This window comes from Colias croceus, chromosome 1, assembly GCF_905220415.1.
Source record: "Colias croceus chromosome 1, ilColCroc2.1".
Lineage (NCBI taxonomy): Eukaryota > Metazoa > Arthropoda > Insecta > Lepidoptera > Pieridae > Colias > Colias croceus.
In genome coordinates, this window is record NC_059537.1 from 5,835,065 (window position 1) to 5,848,235 (window position 13,171).

The following is a 13,171-nucleotide window of genomic DNA, read 5'->3' on the forward strand; positions in this document are numbered from 1 at the left end:
TTCATAGTCCGAGAGACAAGCATAGAGAAAAAAAATAAGGATTGACAATGGTTATGATATGTCAAAATAGCTATTAGCTATTCCAATCCATTAGATTAGACGTCAAATTCCAGCTTACTCGTAGTTCAAAGCCACATAATTTTAATGTATAGTTGAATTTTTTCAAACCTGTAACTTGTACAATATTTGTTTTATATATTTTAATTCATATAAACATATTACAAGATGTACCCCGTTGGCCAACGTAAGTATTCGCCCATTATGTATTTACGACCACGAGTCAGAAAGCAGCTACATCCTTTGTTTGGTTGTCCTAAATAACGTTTTTGAAGTACTAATGAGTTAGAATTTATATAGAATTTGGTTATATTGGTATGCGGAATTATTATTTACAAATGTAAATAAATTTTCATGTTTTTTAGCTCCAGCGGGGGAGACTAGTGCAGGGGCGGTGGGTGTTACGGGTGCTGCTAGCACGCCAGTTGGCACTACTGGTGCAGCACCAGGGGCTCCCAGCGCTGCATCGACTACTGGTGCACCGCCCACCGGAGTTGCAGCTGGAGCCGGGGGAATGTCTTTAGTATCGCCAGTTGCTGCTCCACCAGACATGCCTGATGTACTCACCTGCCCACGAAGACCTAATTTAGGTCATGAAGGCCGACCCATTATGCTACGTGCCAACCATTTTCAAATATCCATGCCAAGAGGATTTGTTCATCACTATGATGTGAATATACAACCAGATAAATGTCCTAGAAAGGTAAAGTACAAGTCAAATGAGAAAATTTTTGTGTGATATCGTACAAGATACTCCTAAAGGTTAATTTTATTACAGGTAAATAGAGAAATTGTTGAAACTATGGTTCATTGTTATAATAAAATATTTGGTGCTTTGAAACCAGTGTTTGATGGTAGAAACAATCTGTACACCAGAGATCCGCTCCCCATTGGTAATGACAGAGTTGAATTGGAAGTAATTTTGCCTGGTGAAGGTAAAGACAGAGTTTTCAGAGTGACAATTAAATGGGTTGCACAGGTATGTTTATTTAAGATTAATAACTATTAATATAGTATATTGTTATAGACAGTCACAAAGTTTGAAACAATATATCAATTTTAGGTGTCATTGTTTGCCTTGGAAGAAGCTTTGGAAGGCCGTACTAGACAGATTCCATATGATGCAATTTTGGCCTTGGATGTTGTAATGAGACATTTACCATCCATGATGTATACACCTGTTGGACGTTCATTCTTCTCATCTCCAGAGGGATATTACCACCCACTCGGAGGTGGTCGTGAAGTTTGGTTTGGTTTCCATCAGTCTGTAAGACCTAGCCAATGGAAAATGATGTTGAATATTGATGGTAAATTTTGTGTAAATTTAAAAACTATTGTCTCCATTTTTTGACAAAATATATATTTATTGAGAGCATTTTGCATGTGCTTTTAAAATCAGTTGATGTTTTTTATCTTATTAGAATAAAAGCAGAAATTGGTAAAATAGTATGTAGTTTGCCTGGACACTTATTATTAATATCATAATTTTCCTGTGATATATTATAACATCTGACTTAATCATTTTGGATGTCGTACACATTTAGGGAAAAAGTAGTTAACATGTTATTTACTTCTGAGATTATTAACAGATGCAAAATTTGTATCCCATAAGGTAAAAGTTGTTAATTAATTAAGCCTCATTAACTTCACATTGATATCTTATTAATTGTTATTAGAGTTGTTTTTCAATGCCATATTTTATTGTTATTTCCTATTTTTAGTATCGGCAACTGCATTTTACAAAGCTCAACCAGTTATAGAGTTTATGTGCGAAGTATTGGATATACGGGACATTAATGACCAAAGGAAGCCATTGACGGATTCACAGAGAGTTAAATTTACAAAGGAAATCAAAGGCCTAAAGATTGAAATTACTCATTGCGGTACAATGAAAAGAAAATATAGAGTGTGTAATGTAACTAGAAGGCCAGCTCAGATGCAATCGTAAGTTTTGTTTTAAATTGTGTATCCTACAAAGCAAAAAAAAGTTAAATTAAAGTTTTAAATTGTTTTGTTAAAAAATTATATTATTATGCTTAATGTTCATTGTTATACTATGCACTCAAACTCAAACTCAAACATTCATTTATTCAATTAGACTACTATTTAGTAGCACTTTCGAATTGTCATTACATAAGTATTTTTAACATTTACCACCGATTCGGAAAGCAGTATCTATGGAGAAGAATCGGCAAGAAACTCCATAGTTGCTCTTTTAAAATCATGTCAATATTACATAATATGTAACTTATATCTAACTTATACATAATAGATCACTAAATTATCCATCCTCAGTAAAAAAAAATTCTCATCAATACATCTTATCCTTAATTTTTAACACTCACATAAATATGTCAATAAATTATTATATTACAGATTCCCTCTACAATTGGAGAATGGTCAAACGGTTGAGTGTACTGTAGCTAAATATTTCCTAGACAAATACAAAATGAAACTGAGATACCCACATTTGCCCTGTTTGCAAGTAGGTCAAGAACATAAGCACACATACTTGCCTCTAGAGGTGTGTAATATTGTACCAGGACAGAGGTGTATCAAGAAACTAACAGACATGCAAACATCTACTATGATTAAGGCTACAGCTAGATCTGCACCAGACAGGTAAGTGTTTTTTTAACATTTGCTATTTATTTTAATTTTAATTTTGATATAACAAAGTATGAACATATGTTTTCGAAAATTCTGTGGACTTATGATTTGTAAATTATATTTTTTTCCAATTTGAAAAAATAATTCTAGATTTTACCTTTTATATTTGCCATGTTAGGAACAATGTGCAGTCATGTTTGAAAATTCTCTATTCCTACAGGCTTAATATCGTTTATCTGTATAATTTAAAAAGTCCTTTATTTAATTTCACAGGGAGCGTGAAATTAACAACTTAGTTCGTCGCGCTAACTTCAATACTGACTTATATGTAAAAGAGTTTGGTCTCACAATATCTAACAATATGATGGAAGTGCGCGGTCGAGTGTTGCCGCCGCCGAAACTGCAGTATGGCGGCCGAGTCTCCTCACTGGGTGGACAAGTAATACGTTTCATTCTTTTTATTTTGATTTCATGATAAAAAACGTAAAAAAATAAAAAAAAATGTTTTTTTTTGTTAGTTCTTATTAGTTTCCAATAGGGCTTTTAATTTTTATTAAATACTTGCTCAAAGAAGGGCTAGTTGAATGTTATGTCTTAATTCATTTTTTTAACAATGAAAAAAAATAAACAACATTTTTTACAATTATAATTGAATACAGTTAAAAAAAAATATTGCGTCAAAGAATAGTTGCATTATGGTGTTTACTTTCGCAGCAAGCTTTACCCAACCAAGGTGTATGGGACATGCGCGGTAAGCAATTCTTCATGGGCGTTGAAATACGAGTGTGGGCCATCGCTTGTTTCGCACCGCAAAGGACAGTACGAGAGGATGCACTTAAGTAAGCAAAATAATACATTTTTTATGACATTAGAATGAATGATTATTGATGAAAATAACAAGAAAAACATTATATTTTTATGTCTCTGGTTAGGTACATACAAAAAAATTGAACAAATGAAACTTATAATATGAATAAAATTATTGTATAAATGTTGGTGTGAGTGTGTGTAAAAATGTAATTCCAATAAGACGTTTTTTAAGTGCTTGAGAGATTATTTTTATTCATACCAAGCATATCAAGCTTATAAAAGGTGTTAAAATAAATTATTGCTTTAATAGAGATTATGTGTATAATGAAAACCAGTTCAACAGGTGATACCAAAAACATACGAATATCATTAAAAAAGTAGAGTAACAGTGTCACTTAATGATAGCTAAGATAGCAAACATTTGTATATTTTTTTTTTTTTTTTTATAGAAACTTTACCCAGCAACTTCAAAGGATATCAAATGACGCAGGAATGCCTATAATAGGCCAGCCTTGCTTCTGCAAATATGCAACGGGACCTGACCAAGTTGAGCCTATGTTCAAATATTTGAAATCTACTTTTGTACAACTCCAGCTTGTTGTTGTTGTATTGCCTGGCAAGACACCTGTTTATGGTAATTAGCTGTTTAATTTGTTTTTATACTGATAAAGACTTTTTGTTTATTATTTTTATTAAGGAGTAATAAAAAAAATTTTGAACATTGATACCATTTGGTAGCTTTTTATCATAAAAATATAGAAAAAAATTAGAAGAAATTTGTATATAATTTCTGTACATTTTTAATTTCTAATGCCAATGCATTTTTTTGTTTTCAATAATTTGTAGTTTAATAATTAATACTTGTTTCTTTATATTTAGCTGAAGTAAAACGAGTAGGCGACACAGTACTTGGCATGGCAACACAGTGTGTGCAAGCGAAAAATGTGAACAAGACATCACCACAGACCCTGAGCAATTTGTGCCTGAAGATCAATGTCAAGCTTGGTGGTATCAACTCTATCCTAGTACCTTCAATACGTCCTAAAGTAAGTATGACTAAAGCATAAATGAATTTAAATAGTGTTCAGTGGTGTTTTCAGGGATTATATATGTTTAAATTGTGAAAATTAAATTGATAAGAAAAAAGAAATACAGACAGACAATTTTAAATCTATCTGGAATATTATTATGTTTGAATACATACACAAAATATGTAATATCATGATTCATGCATTATTGCTCTTAAATCGTTTACAATCAGTGTCAACATAAAAAAAAAATTCTGAGGCGTCACATGTGGGACACCCGATTGGAACAAAGTTCTTTTTGTTTTGAAATAAGTATGTATAATTAAATAAATTTAGCAGTTAAATGAAAGAAGTGAAGGAATGCTAATAGACTTTTGAAAAAAGTGTTGTGAGGATGTTTCGTGACGCTCGCCTTGCTCCTTAATCAGCGCACCGCGCGATAAGGAACTTCGTTCCAAAACATTAAACTGACATTAACTAACTTTTATTAGCTGATTAATCTAAGTTGCGTATTATCTTTCTGCACGTCAAAAAAATATTTATTCTTAGGTATTCAACGAGCCGGTGATATTCCTGGGCGTGGACGTGACGCACCCACCGGCGGGCGACAACAAGAAGCCGTCCATAGCCGCCGTGGTGGGCTCTATGGACGCGCACCCCTCGCGGTACGCGGCCACCGTGCGCGTGCAGCAGCACAGGTGGGTAACATGCTCTATGCTACTGGTGTGCATTTTACGATAGGGCCATTGGAATAGGTTATAAATAAAACAAGGCATTGGGCGACGTAGCAGTGCGGCAGCAGTACGGTAGCTGCGCGACTGTAGAGATGTCAAGATTTCATAGATTTCATAATTAAATTGTAATATTGACATGATGGTCTTCTCTATTGATACTGCTTTTCGGATCGGTGGTAAATGTATATGTTATGATGAATCTAAAGTGCTTCTAGAAGAAGTCTGATTGAATAAAAAAATGTTTGAGTTTTAGAATAGTATAAACAAAAGCGCGGCTCATGCGCGGTTCCGGCGCGGCTACCTACTGATTTCTGTCTAATCAGCGATGAGCCAATGTTGCAAGCGCACGTCAATATAATAGTACTGCAAAATAAGCGAGTTCTATACTGAACGATTTATTTTGGAAATTCACGAGCGTTGCTGAGAAACTCGAGATGAGAGAATTGTCAATAACCTTTAAAAAAGCTGGAAAGAATTATGTGCATTGTTTATTCCTACTTTTTTTGTTGAAATCTTTCCCCGTCGGTATCCATTTTTTAAATGAAGTGCGTCACACTTCAAAATTGCAGCGCGGCTCCGCGCTAGTAACGCCGTTATGTGAAGGCGCTCTAATGAAAACAATTCGTAACGCTATTATTTTATATTTTTGTAATGACATGAGCTAGGTTCTTCTAGCTTAAAATAACTTGGAAGTACACTGGTAAGTTTTACTCAGGCATGATATTCTAAGTTTGGCGTCAATTGTTATTTGTTATCGTGGTGGTGTAATTTCTCTTTGTTAAATATTGTAAAGTAAAATTATTGCATGTTATTTTTATCTGATATATCGCACAAAATATAGTAAAATTTATAATAATGTAGTCCCGTCTTACAATACAAACAACTTTTTGTAAATATTTTGTGCGTATCTCGTTACTACTGTAGTAGTAAGTCAGTGATATTAATTTCCCATTGCATAGATTAAAATATATTATATTTTTTATGATATAGAAAGCTTTATAAATTATTAAGTTTGTTTATTTTATTTTATTTAATAGTCACGCCACTTCACCGAAATACTATGTTGATATGATAAGAAGGATTGGAGATTATCTGGAAAATAGTAATCACATTTTCTTAGAAAATACTTTATCTGCTTTACTAGTAAATAAATGATTCACACACACACATAAATACACATGTGAATCATTGATATACTGGTATAGAAAATATAAGTTAATAGTAAAGTTTTAGATTCTAAAATTTAGAATATGCTGATCATAATATGTTACTTAGAAAGTGATTTTGCGCATGCTGGATTTTTGTCATTTTCAGGTGTTAAAAGTGCTCATGTTTGAAAATTTTGCAGTGCAGAACTTTTAAACTACTATTTTTCAAACAATTTGTTTCTTCAGTATTCCAATATATTTATAATATAATATAATAATTTAACTTACATAGTTATAAACATTGGTCGCTATTGACTTTTAAGGATTAAATTACTGAGCTGATATTAAATAGACAGAATGAGCAGATTTACACATTAGTAATATAATTTTTTTTAGTTAGAAAAGCTTGTTAGCTGGAGTTTTTTTTGATGTTCGTATTTTCAGCATTTGAAGGAGAAACTTTTTAAAGTTTCTCCTTCAAATAAATCGAATTTGCTGAACATATTCGATTTATCGAACTCACGATCATTCAATTATCATCACCTTGAAATGTATGAATTAAACTATCATTATAAGATCCCAGTATTCCCCAAGTCTTGAATTTTGCGTCAAACAATTAAATTTCAAATCAAAATCGGTCTAATTAAATTTTAAATAAAATAAATAGAGACGCGATAAAAAATTTAATAATCTACGGTTCTCCCAGCCGAGTCCCAAGTCCCTCCCGTAAAAACAAAAATTGTGGTGTTCTATGGCAGCAACGGGTAACCATCGATTAATATAGTGAAAATGACAGGCAGGAGATAGTCCATGAGTTAAGCAGCATGGTGCAGGAGTTATTGCTGATGTTCTACAAGAGCACGGGCGGGTTCAAGCCGCACCGTATCATCATGTATCGTGACGGAATATCTGAAGGACAGTTCATACATGTGCTGCAACATGAGCTGACGGCCGTGAGGGAAGCTTGTATCAAGGTATGTTTGCACTATTGACTATATTATGGATACAAAAATAATAGTATTTGCTATTAAAATCTAGTCATTTTTCCGCTAGGCAAGTTTACCTATTTCAAATAACAGACGTTACTGGTGTAAATTTTAATCTATATACCAATTAAAACAAATATAAAACTAATTAGATTTTAATGAAGAAGATAAAATCATCCAATCCAGCCAAATCTGCAGTAAAATTAACATCAAGTGAAATTTATCAAAATGTTTATATGTATCTTTTATATATTGTATATTTATTATTTAAACAATCTCATTAATTGTATATTTATAATTTAACCAGCATTAAATTTAGCGATTTATACTAATATTGAAGTTTGCATTAATCCATAGCTTGAAGCGGAATACAAGCCGGGTATCACATTCATAGTGGTGCAGAAGCGTCACCACACGCGGCTGTTCTGCGCGGACAAGCGCGAGCAGTCGGGTAAATCCGGGAATATACCCGCCGGTACTACAGTGGACCTGGGTATCACGCACCCGACAGAGTTCGACTTCTATTTGTGCAGTCATCAGGGTATTCAGGTAAGATCCGGCTCGAAGGATCAATTTTATACTTTCATAGTATTTTTTCTTGTGGAAGATAATAAAATTCAAATTGAAATGTTCACCACCACAACTCCGTTTTGGAAGAATACGTCACCAAGAATATATTATCACAAAGTTTGTTTAATATTTACTAAATATGTGGTTTTACTTATAAACTTCCATATTGATTAAGAATAAGTGGCCTGAAGTTTCCTTTTCGATTTATTTTTATAACTTTAATCAAAAATTCATCCCTATTTACAACTTAAACGTAATTATCTTAAACTCAGTGAGTGCAGCTATACAAAACGATCATAACATCAACATTAGAAAAAAAAAACACTTATAAAACATGTAAACATCCAGGGCACATCCCGGCCGTCGCACTACCACGTGCTGTGGGACGACAACCACTTCGGGTCGGACGAGCTGCAGTGCCTCACGTACCAGCTGTGCCACACGTACGTGCGCTGCACGCGCTCCGTGTCCATACCCGCGCCGGCGTACTACGCGCACCTTGTCGCCTTCCGAGCCAGGTACGAGCTGACTACCATACATTTTATGTTATATCAGTTAATTTGAATATAATAAAAAAAATGTACACGAAGCTTTATGAAGAAAAACGGACTTTATAAAAAAAAATTAAGATTTTGCAACAGAACAAAAAAAAACAATATCAGGTAAATTGCTTCTCTTAAAAAGAGATTTGTGATGGTGATTTATATAAATATTTTTTTTATGTTAAAAACAATGTGACAAAAATATGTAGCAGTGGCACTTTTAATACAATAATTTATATCGAGAGTGTCTATATTGGTACGTGTTCGCAGGTACCACCTGGTGGAGAAGGAGCACGACTCGGGCGAGGGCAGCCACCAGTCGGCGTGCAGCGAGGACCGCACGCCGGGCGCCATGGCGCGCGCCATCACCGTGCACGCCGTCACCAAGAAGGTCATGTACTTCGCCTAACACGCGTTGCCATGGTTACGGCTCTCCCGCGCCCGCCGCCGCCACGCACTGCGCCAAACGCGCGTTACCATGGCAACGGCGTCGCCGCGGAGGCCGTACGCTTCGCCCGCACGCGTCGCTCCGGCGACGACTCCCGCGCTCACTTGATACACGATTGTCTATGGGCGGTCTTTGGCATTTATTCACGCTTAACGCCCGCAATCGTACGACGGCCCGGTCTTGAATTTGTAGCAATATTAATTTGGTTTTGTGACGGATTTTTTATTTCTCGTCGAGTGCAATTCGCGCTTAATGTCAATGTTCGTAAAACCAAGTATTAAGATACGATGATCAGACGCTTCGCTGTTAATATTAGTGCTGCGCATTTGAATCATTTATTGTATAAATTTGTATTTTTGTTTAGGTCATTGAGATTCGAAATATTGAGATATGGCACAGCTAAGTATAACTGGATAAATATAAACTAAAAACTAAACTATATCTAACGGTTATTTCTAAAGGTATTCCTGAAAAGTTAAAAATTTCATTAATTCTGCTCTAATATCTCCTTGTAACTTTAGAAGGTAGCTCTTCAATTATTATGGTTGCTATCGAAGGCAATGTAAATAAAATCTCTCGATATATAACAGAAGTGTCTTTTACTAATTATTAAGGTATGATTTTTTTTAATCTACAAAATCGTAAGTGTGGACATTAAAATATAATTGACAATTACGATTTAACAAATACTTTATTATATGATACATTTGTTGTGAGAACGAGCCTTAAGGGTGAAATCCGTTCATTCCTATATAAGAAAAAAATTAAATAAACAAATAAAATAATGTTCTAAAAAAATAATCGATATAAATATTCTGATTTCATTGATTTATTTTATCAGCTAATAATTTTCTCCTTAAATAAAAAAATCTTCGAACAGAAATGCAAAATAAATTTCAATATTTACTGGACAGTGGACGTCTTATACATTGTATTAATGGTAAAATATATGGCAATTAGAAAGTTAGGATTTTATTTTTGTATGTGTTTGCTTACTATAATTAAATTGCGTATGATTAAAATAATTCTCTCTGTGTGTAACTCTTAACTAAAAACCGCCTTTCTGGACCACATCATTTATAATAAAATGTTGAAAAATATATCTTAAATCTTAAAGACATAAAATGGTACCACGCCGTTTCTTAGTTACGACAACTATGAGACAATATCACTTTATATACATAGCTTCATTTTCATTGATCATCAAAAACATCTTAAAATAAAACGTGACATAATAGTAAAGTTTCTAAATAAAATCTTTACAATTTACAAACACATTTCAATCTGAAGTTATTGATGAACGACATTATCATATTTACCGCCTGCATTTCTAAAGATCAACTGAACAAAATTTCTTTTCATGTTATGACGGAATATTTTCCAAATACATTATAGCAATAAAGACGTTAAGAATACATAGTGATGTGTTTCATAAGTAATGTTGCAACTATAAACATATTTATATGTATTTGGTTATATAATGGGTCTTCATAATGCGAGTAGAGGCAATCACGATAGTGTAGAGGGCCTAAATGTCTTTGATCGGCCGTCATTGTAGTCTATGTTTATTCATATTATAGTCATAATCGCCGTAATAGCGGCAAACATCGACGATCATTTTTTGGGCACTCGATTGTGAAAAGGACTCATTAGACAAATAGAAATAAGAAAATTTTCAAATTTTTATTATTTCATCTGTACTAAATCAAGAAGATGAACGAATAATTGTATTTTGTCGTAGCAAATTACGAACCCCAGGTTAAATGATAATATTTCGCACGTGCCACATAATGCTCGAGGTGGGGATCGTTTTAATGCCGAGGATCGATTTTAGTTGTAAGTAATTTAAAGAGCTCTTTATTCATAAGTAGTATAGGTAAGTGTTAGATTTTTAGTCCAATATGCAATTTTAAACTTATTTCAAGACCACTAACCCCCTCCATACCAAAAGTAAGGTTCTCTGCCGCCTTTTAGTAATAAGTATTTTTTTTTTATTTTTAGCTATTGATTTATAATTATTTTATATTATCTGATATGAAATATCATATAAATGTATTTGACAGCTCGAAAATATGAGCATCTTTTAAATCGGCACAAAATCGTGTAAAATATACTTAGTTTAACCAGCGCTTTCATACTAGTTAAGTTTTAAAATCAGACGAAATCCTATCCTGCAACACGTCAATAATAATAGTTATAAATAATTAAAATAATTTTTTGAACAAATATAGTTTTTACGAACGATGGTCGGTTCCCTGGTACAGTTGTATGTGCGGCCAGAGGAAGGTGCAGCAGGGATTTAAGGTCAAATAGTAATAATAAAAAAGTTGTAATATCTACTAAATTAAGTATAAAAATTTCGTTGTTTGCTTTTTTAATGTTATTAACACTCGGATAGAGATATTGCTTCTTGTGTCGTAGTATGTACTATGTATGAGTAGAAGATATTTTTATAATGCACGTTATTGTGTGAAACAGCTTCATTAATTAAGATTTTGATATAGATTGTAAACATAGATTCCAAATTTCTTCGTGCAGGGTATTTCGTTGAAATAAAGGTCCGTAGTCGAAAAAGACAACTTTGTCTTCTTCATGTTATATGGAGCACGCCAAACATGTATTGATATACTACTGTTATTAACTTTTATGTATTGGTCTAATAACGCTTAAAGGTAACTCTTTCTATAAATGTAAGGTTTTGCGATTAGTGTAATTGTGCAAAATAAATAATAAGTTAACGTCTTAGATATTGTTTTTCTCATACAAGGGCTTCGAAATGTGTTATTTTTAGGTATCTATTTTTAAGTTCTTATTTACATTTTACAAACTCAACATATCAAAGACAATGGACGACAATTATATACACGCACCATTATATTCGCAGACCCTTATACTGATTTACTGAGAAATAAGCTGGGTTTATGTACACATATCTCAATCAGCTCAAACCATCATTAAAATAACCCTTACATAATTGTTATTGCAAACTGTACATAATTTGTAGTCTCAAATTTAGTTGTATATTTAATGAATAATATAATGAATGTATTCTGGGGCCCTCCTCGATTATTTAACGACGCGCCTTGACGTAAGAAGTATGAACTATTCTCCTTACAAATTTTAGTAGATACTAAGAGTGGAAATTTGTTTTTATTTATTACAATGATAAAACAGCTGCATAAAAATATCAATTATGAGTAAATTTTTTTTTGCTGTAAAGTGTAACGGCATCCTTGGTTGATATCAATAGAGGTGTTTAAAGAGACCAATAACATCATCCGCCTCAGTTACGAAAATCTATTCTTATTTTTTTAACCTGGAATTAGATTTAATAACCAAGGATCACACTTATCGAATGTAAACACGCGCCTATTTGCTTCCGTTTTCTTTAAAAAATAGTAGATCTCAGATTTCATATAATATATTTTTTTGTTTACAATTTGATGAAATATGTTACGCCTATTGGAACAAAATGAAGCTACCGTTTCATGAACGTTTATTGTAAGCTTGTGTTACATACGATTGATAGGTTTATGTATAAGTTGGTGAATTGTGAAAATGCTTTCAGTTTTTAATAAAAAAATTACGCCATCGTTACACTACATATTTTTATTATCATACACAACCGTCAAAATTGCCACTGTATAATCGTTTGGTTATTTTTATATCATATCCATTTACACATTGGTAACAAATAGGTATAGAGATAATGTAGCGCATGATGGACATATTATATATGTAATAGGTTTAAATAAATCTGTTTATTTAAAATATCGTTTTTTATTTCTTTTGTTAAAGACTTCCCTGTGTCGCTAGCTCATGGACCTTGTTTCATAATGCATTATTATCATCAAGTAAAATGTAAACGGTATGTTAATTGTTATGTAATCAAATGAAATCGTATAACACAATTCAGCATACATACATATTTATAATCTTCTAAGATTGTATTGGATTTTTCATTGTTGACATCAACTTGTAAGGTATTTAATATTTTGGAGCAGATTTATTAACTTTTTTTTTCGTCATGTTCCTAATATTAAAAAAAAAATTCTTTGTTGAATTTATATTTTTGGTTTTATGGCATTCAAATGCTTTATAAATATAAATTTATAAAGAATACAACAACACAATTACAATATTGTATTCACTGAAAAGTTCTTCATATTGGTTGAAATGGTTGTCAATCATCTCAATAGATGGCGCCCGGTGTGTTCCCTTCAGACACATAAAACTGA

At 32.8% G+C, this 13,171-nt stretch overlaps 1 protein-coding gene across 3 annotated transcripts; it reads left to right on the forward strand.

Moving 5' to 3' along the window:
- The first annotated feature begins 83 nt into the window (after positions 1-83).
- Positions 84-12,704, forward strand: LOC123697543 (protein argonaute-2). 3 transcript variants are annotated; one of them, XR_006752247.1, is made up of 16 exons: positions 84-244; positions 423-760; positions 836-1,036; positions 1,121-1,364; positions 1,779-2,001; positions 2,434-2,679; positions 2,941-3,106; positions 3,382-3,506; positions 3,927-4,111; positions 4,357-4,523; positions 5,055-5,203; positions 7,172-7,361; positions 7,731-7,922; positions 8,292-8,461; positions 8,756-10,660; positions 10,692-12,704. XR_006752247.1 is itself a non-coding variant. In XM_045644137.1 (15 exons), exons 1-15 carry the CDS (start codon positions 226-228, stop codon positions 8,892-8,894), a joined length of 2,754 nt encoding a protein of 917 aa, XP_045500093.1. In that variant the 5' UTR covers positions 84-225; the 3' UTR covers positions 8,895-12,704. The 3 variants fall into 3 exon arrangements, 1 of the variants encoding a protein (XP_045500093.1); XR_006752258.1 differs by having other exon boundaries at positions 7,184-7,361; XM_045644137.1 differs by having other exon boundaries at positions 8,756-12,704.
- Positions 12,705-13,171: the final 467 nt, after the last annotated feature.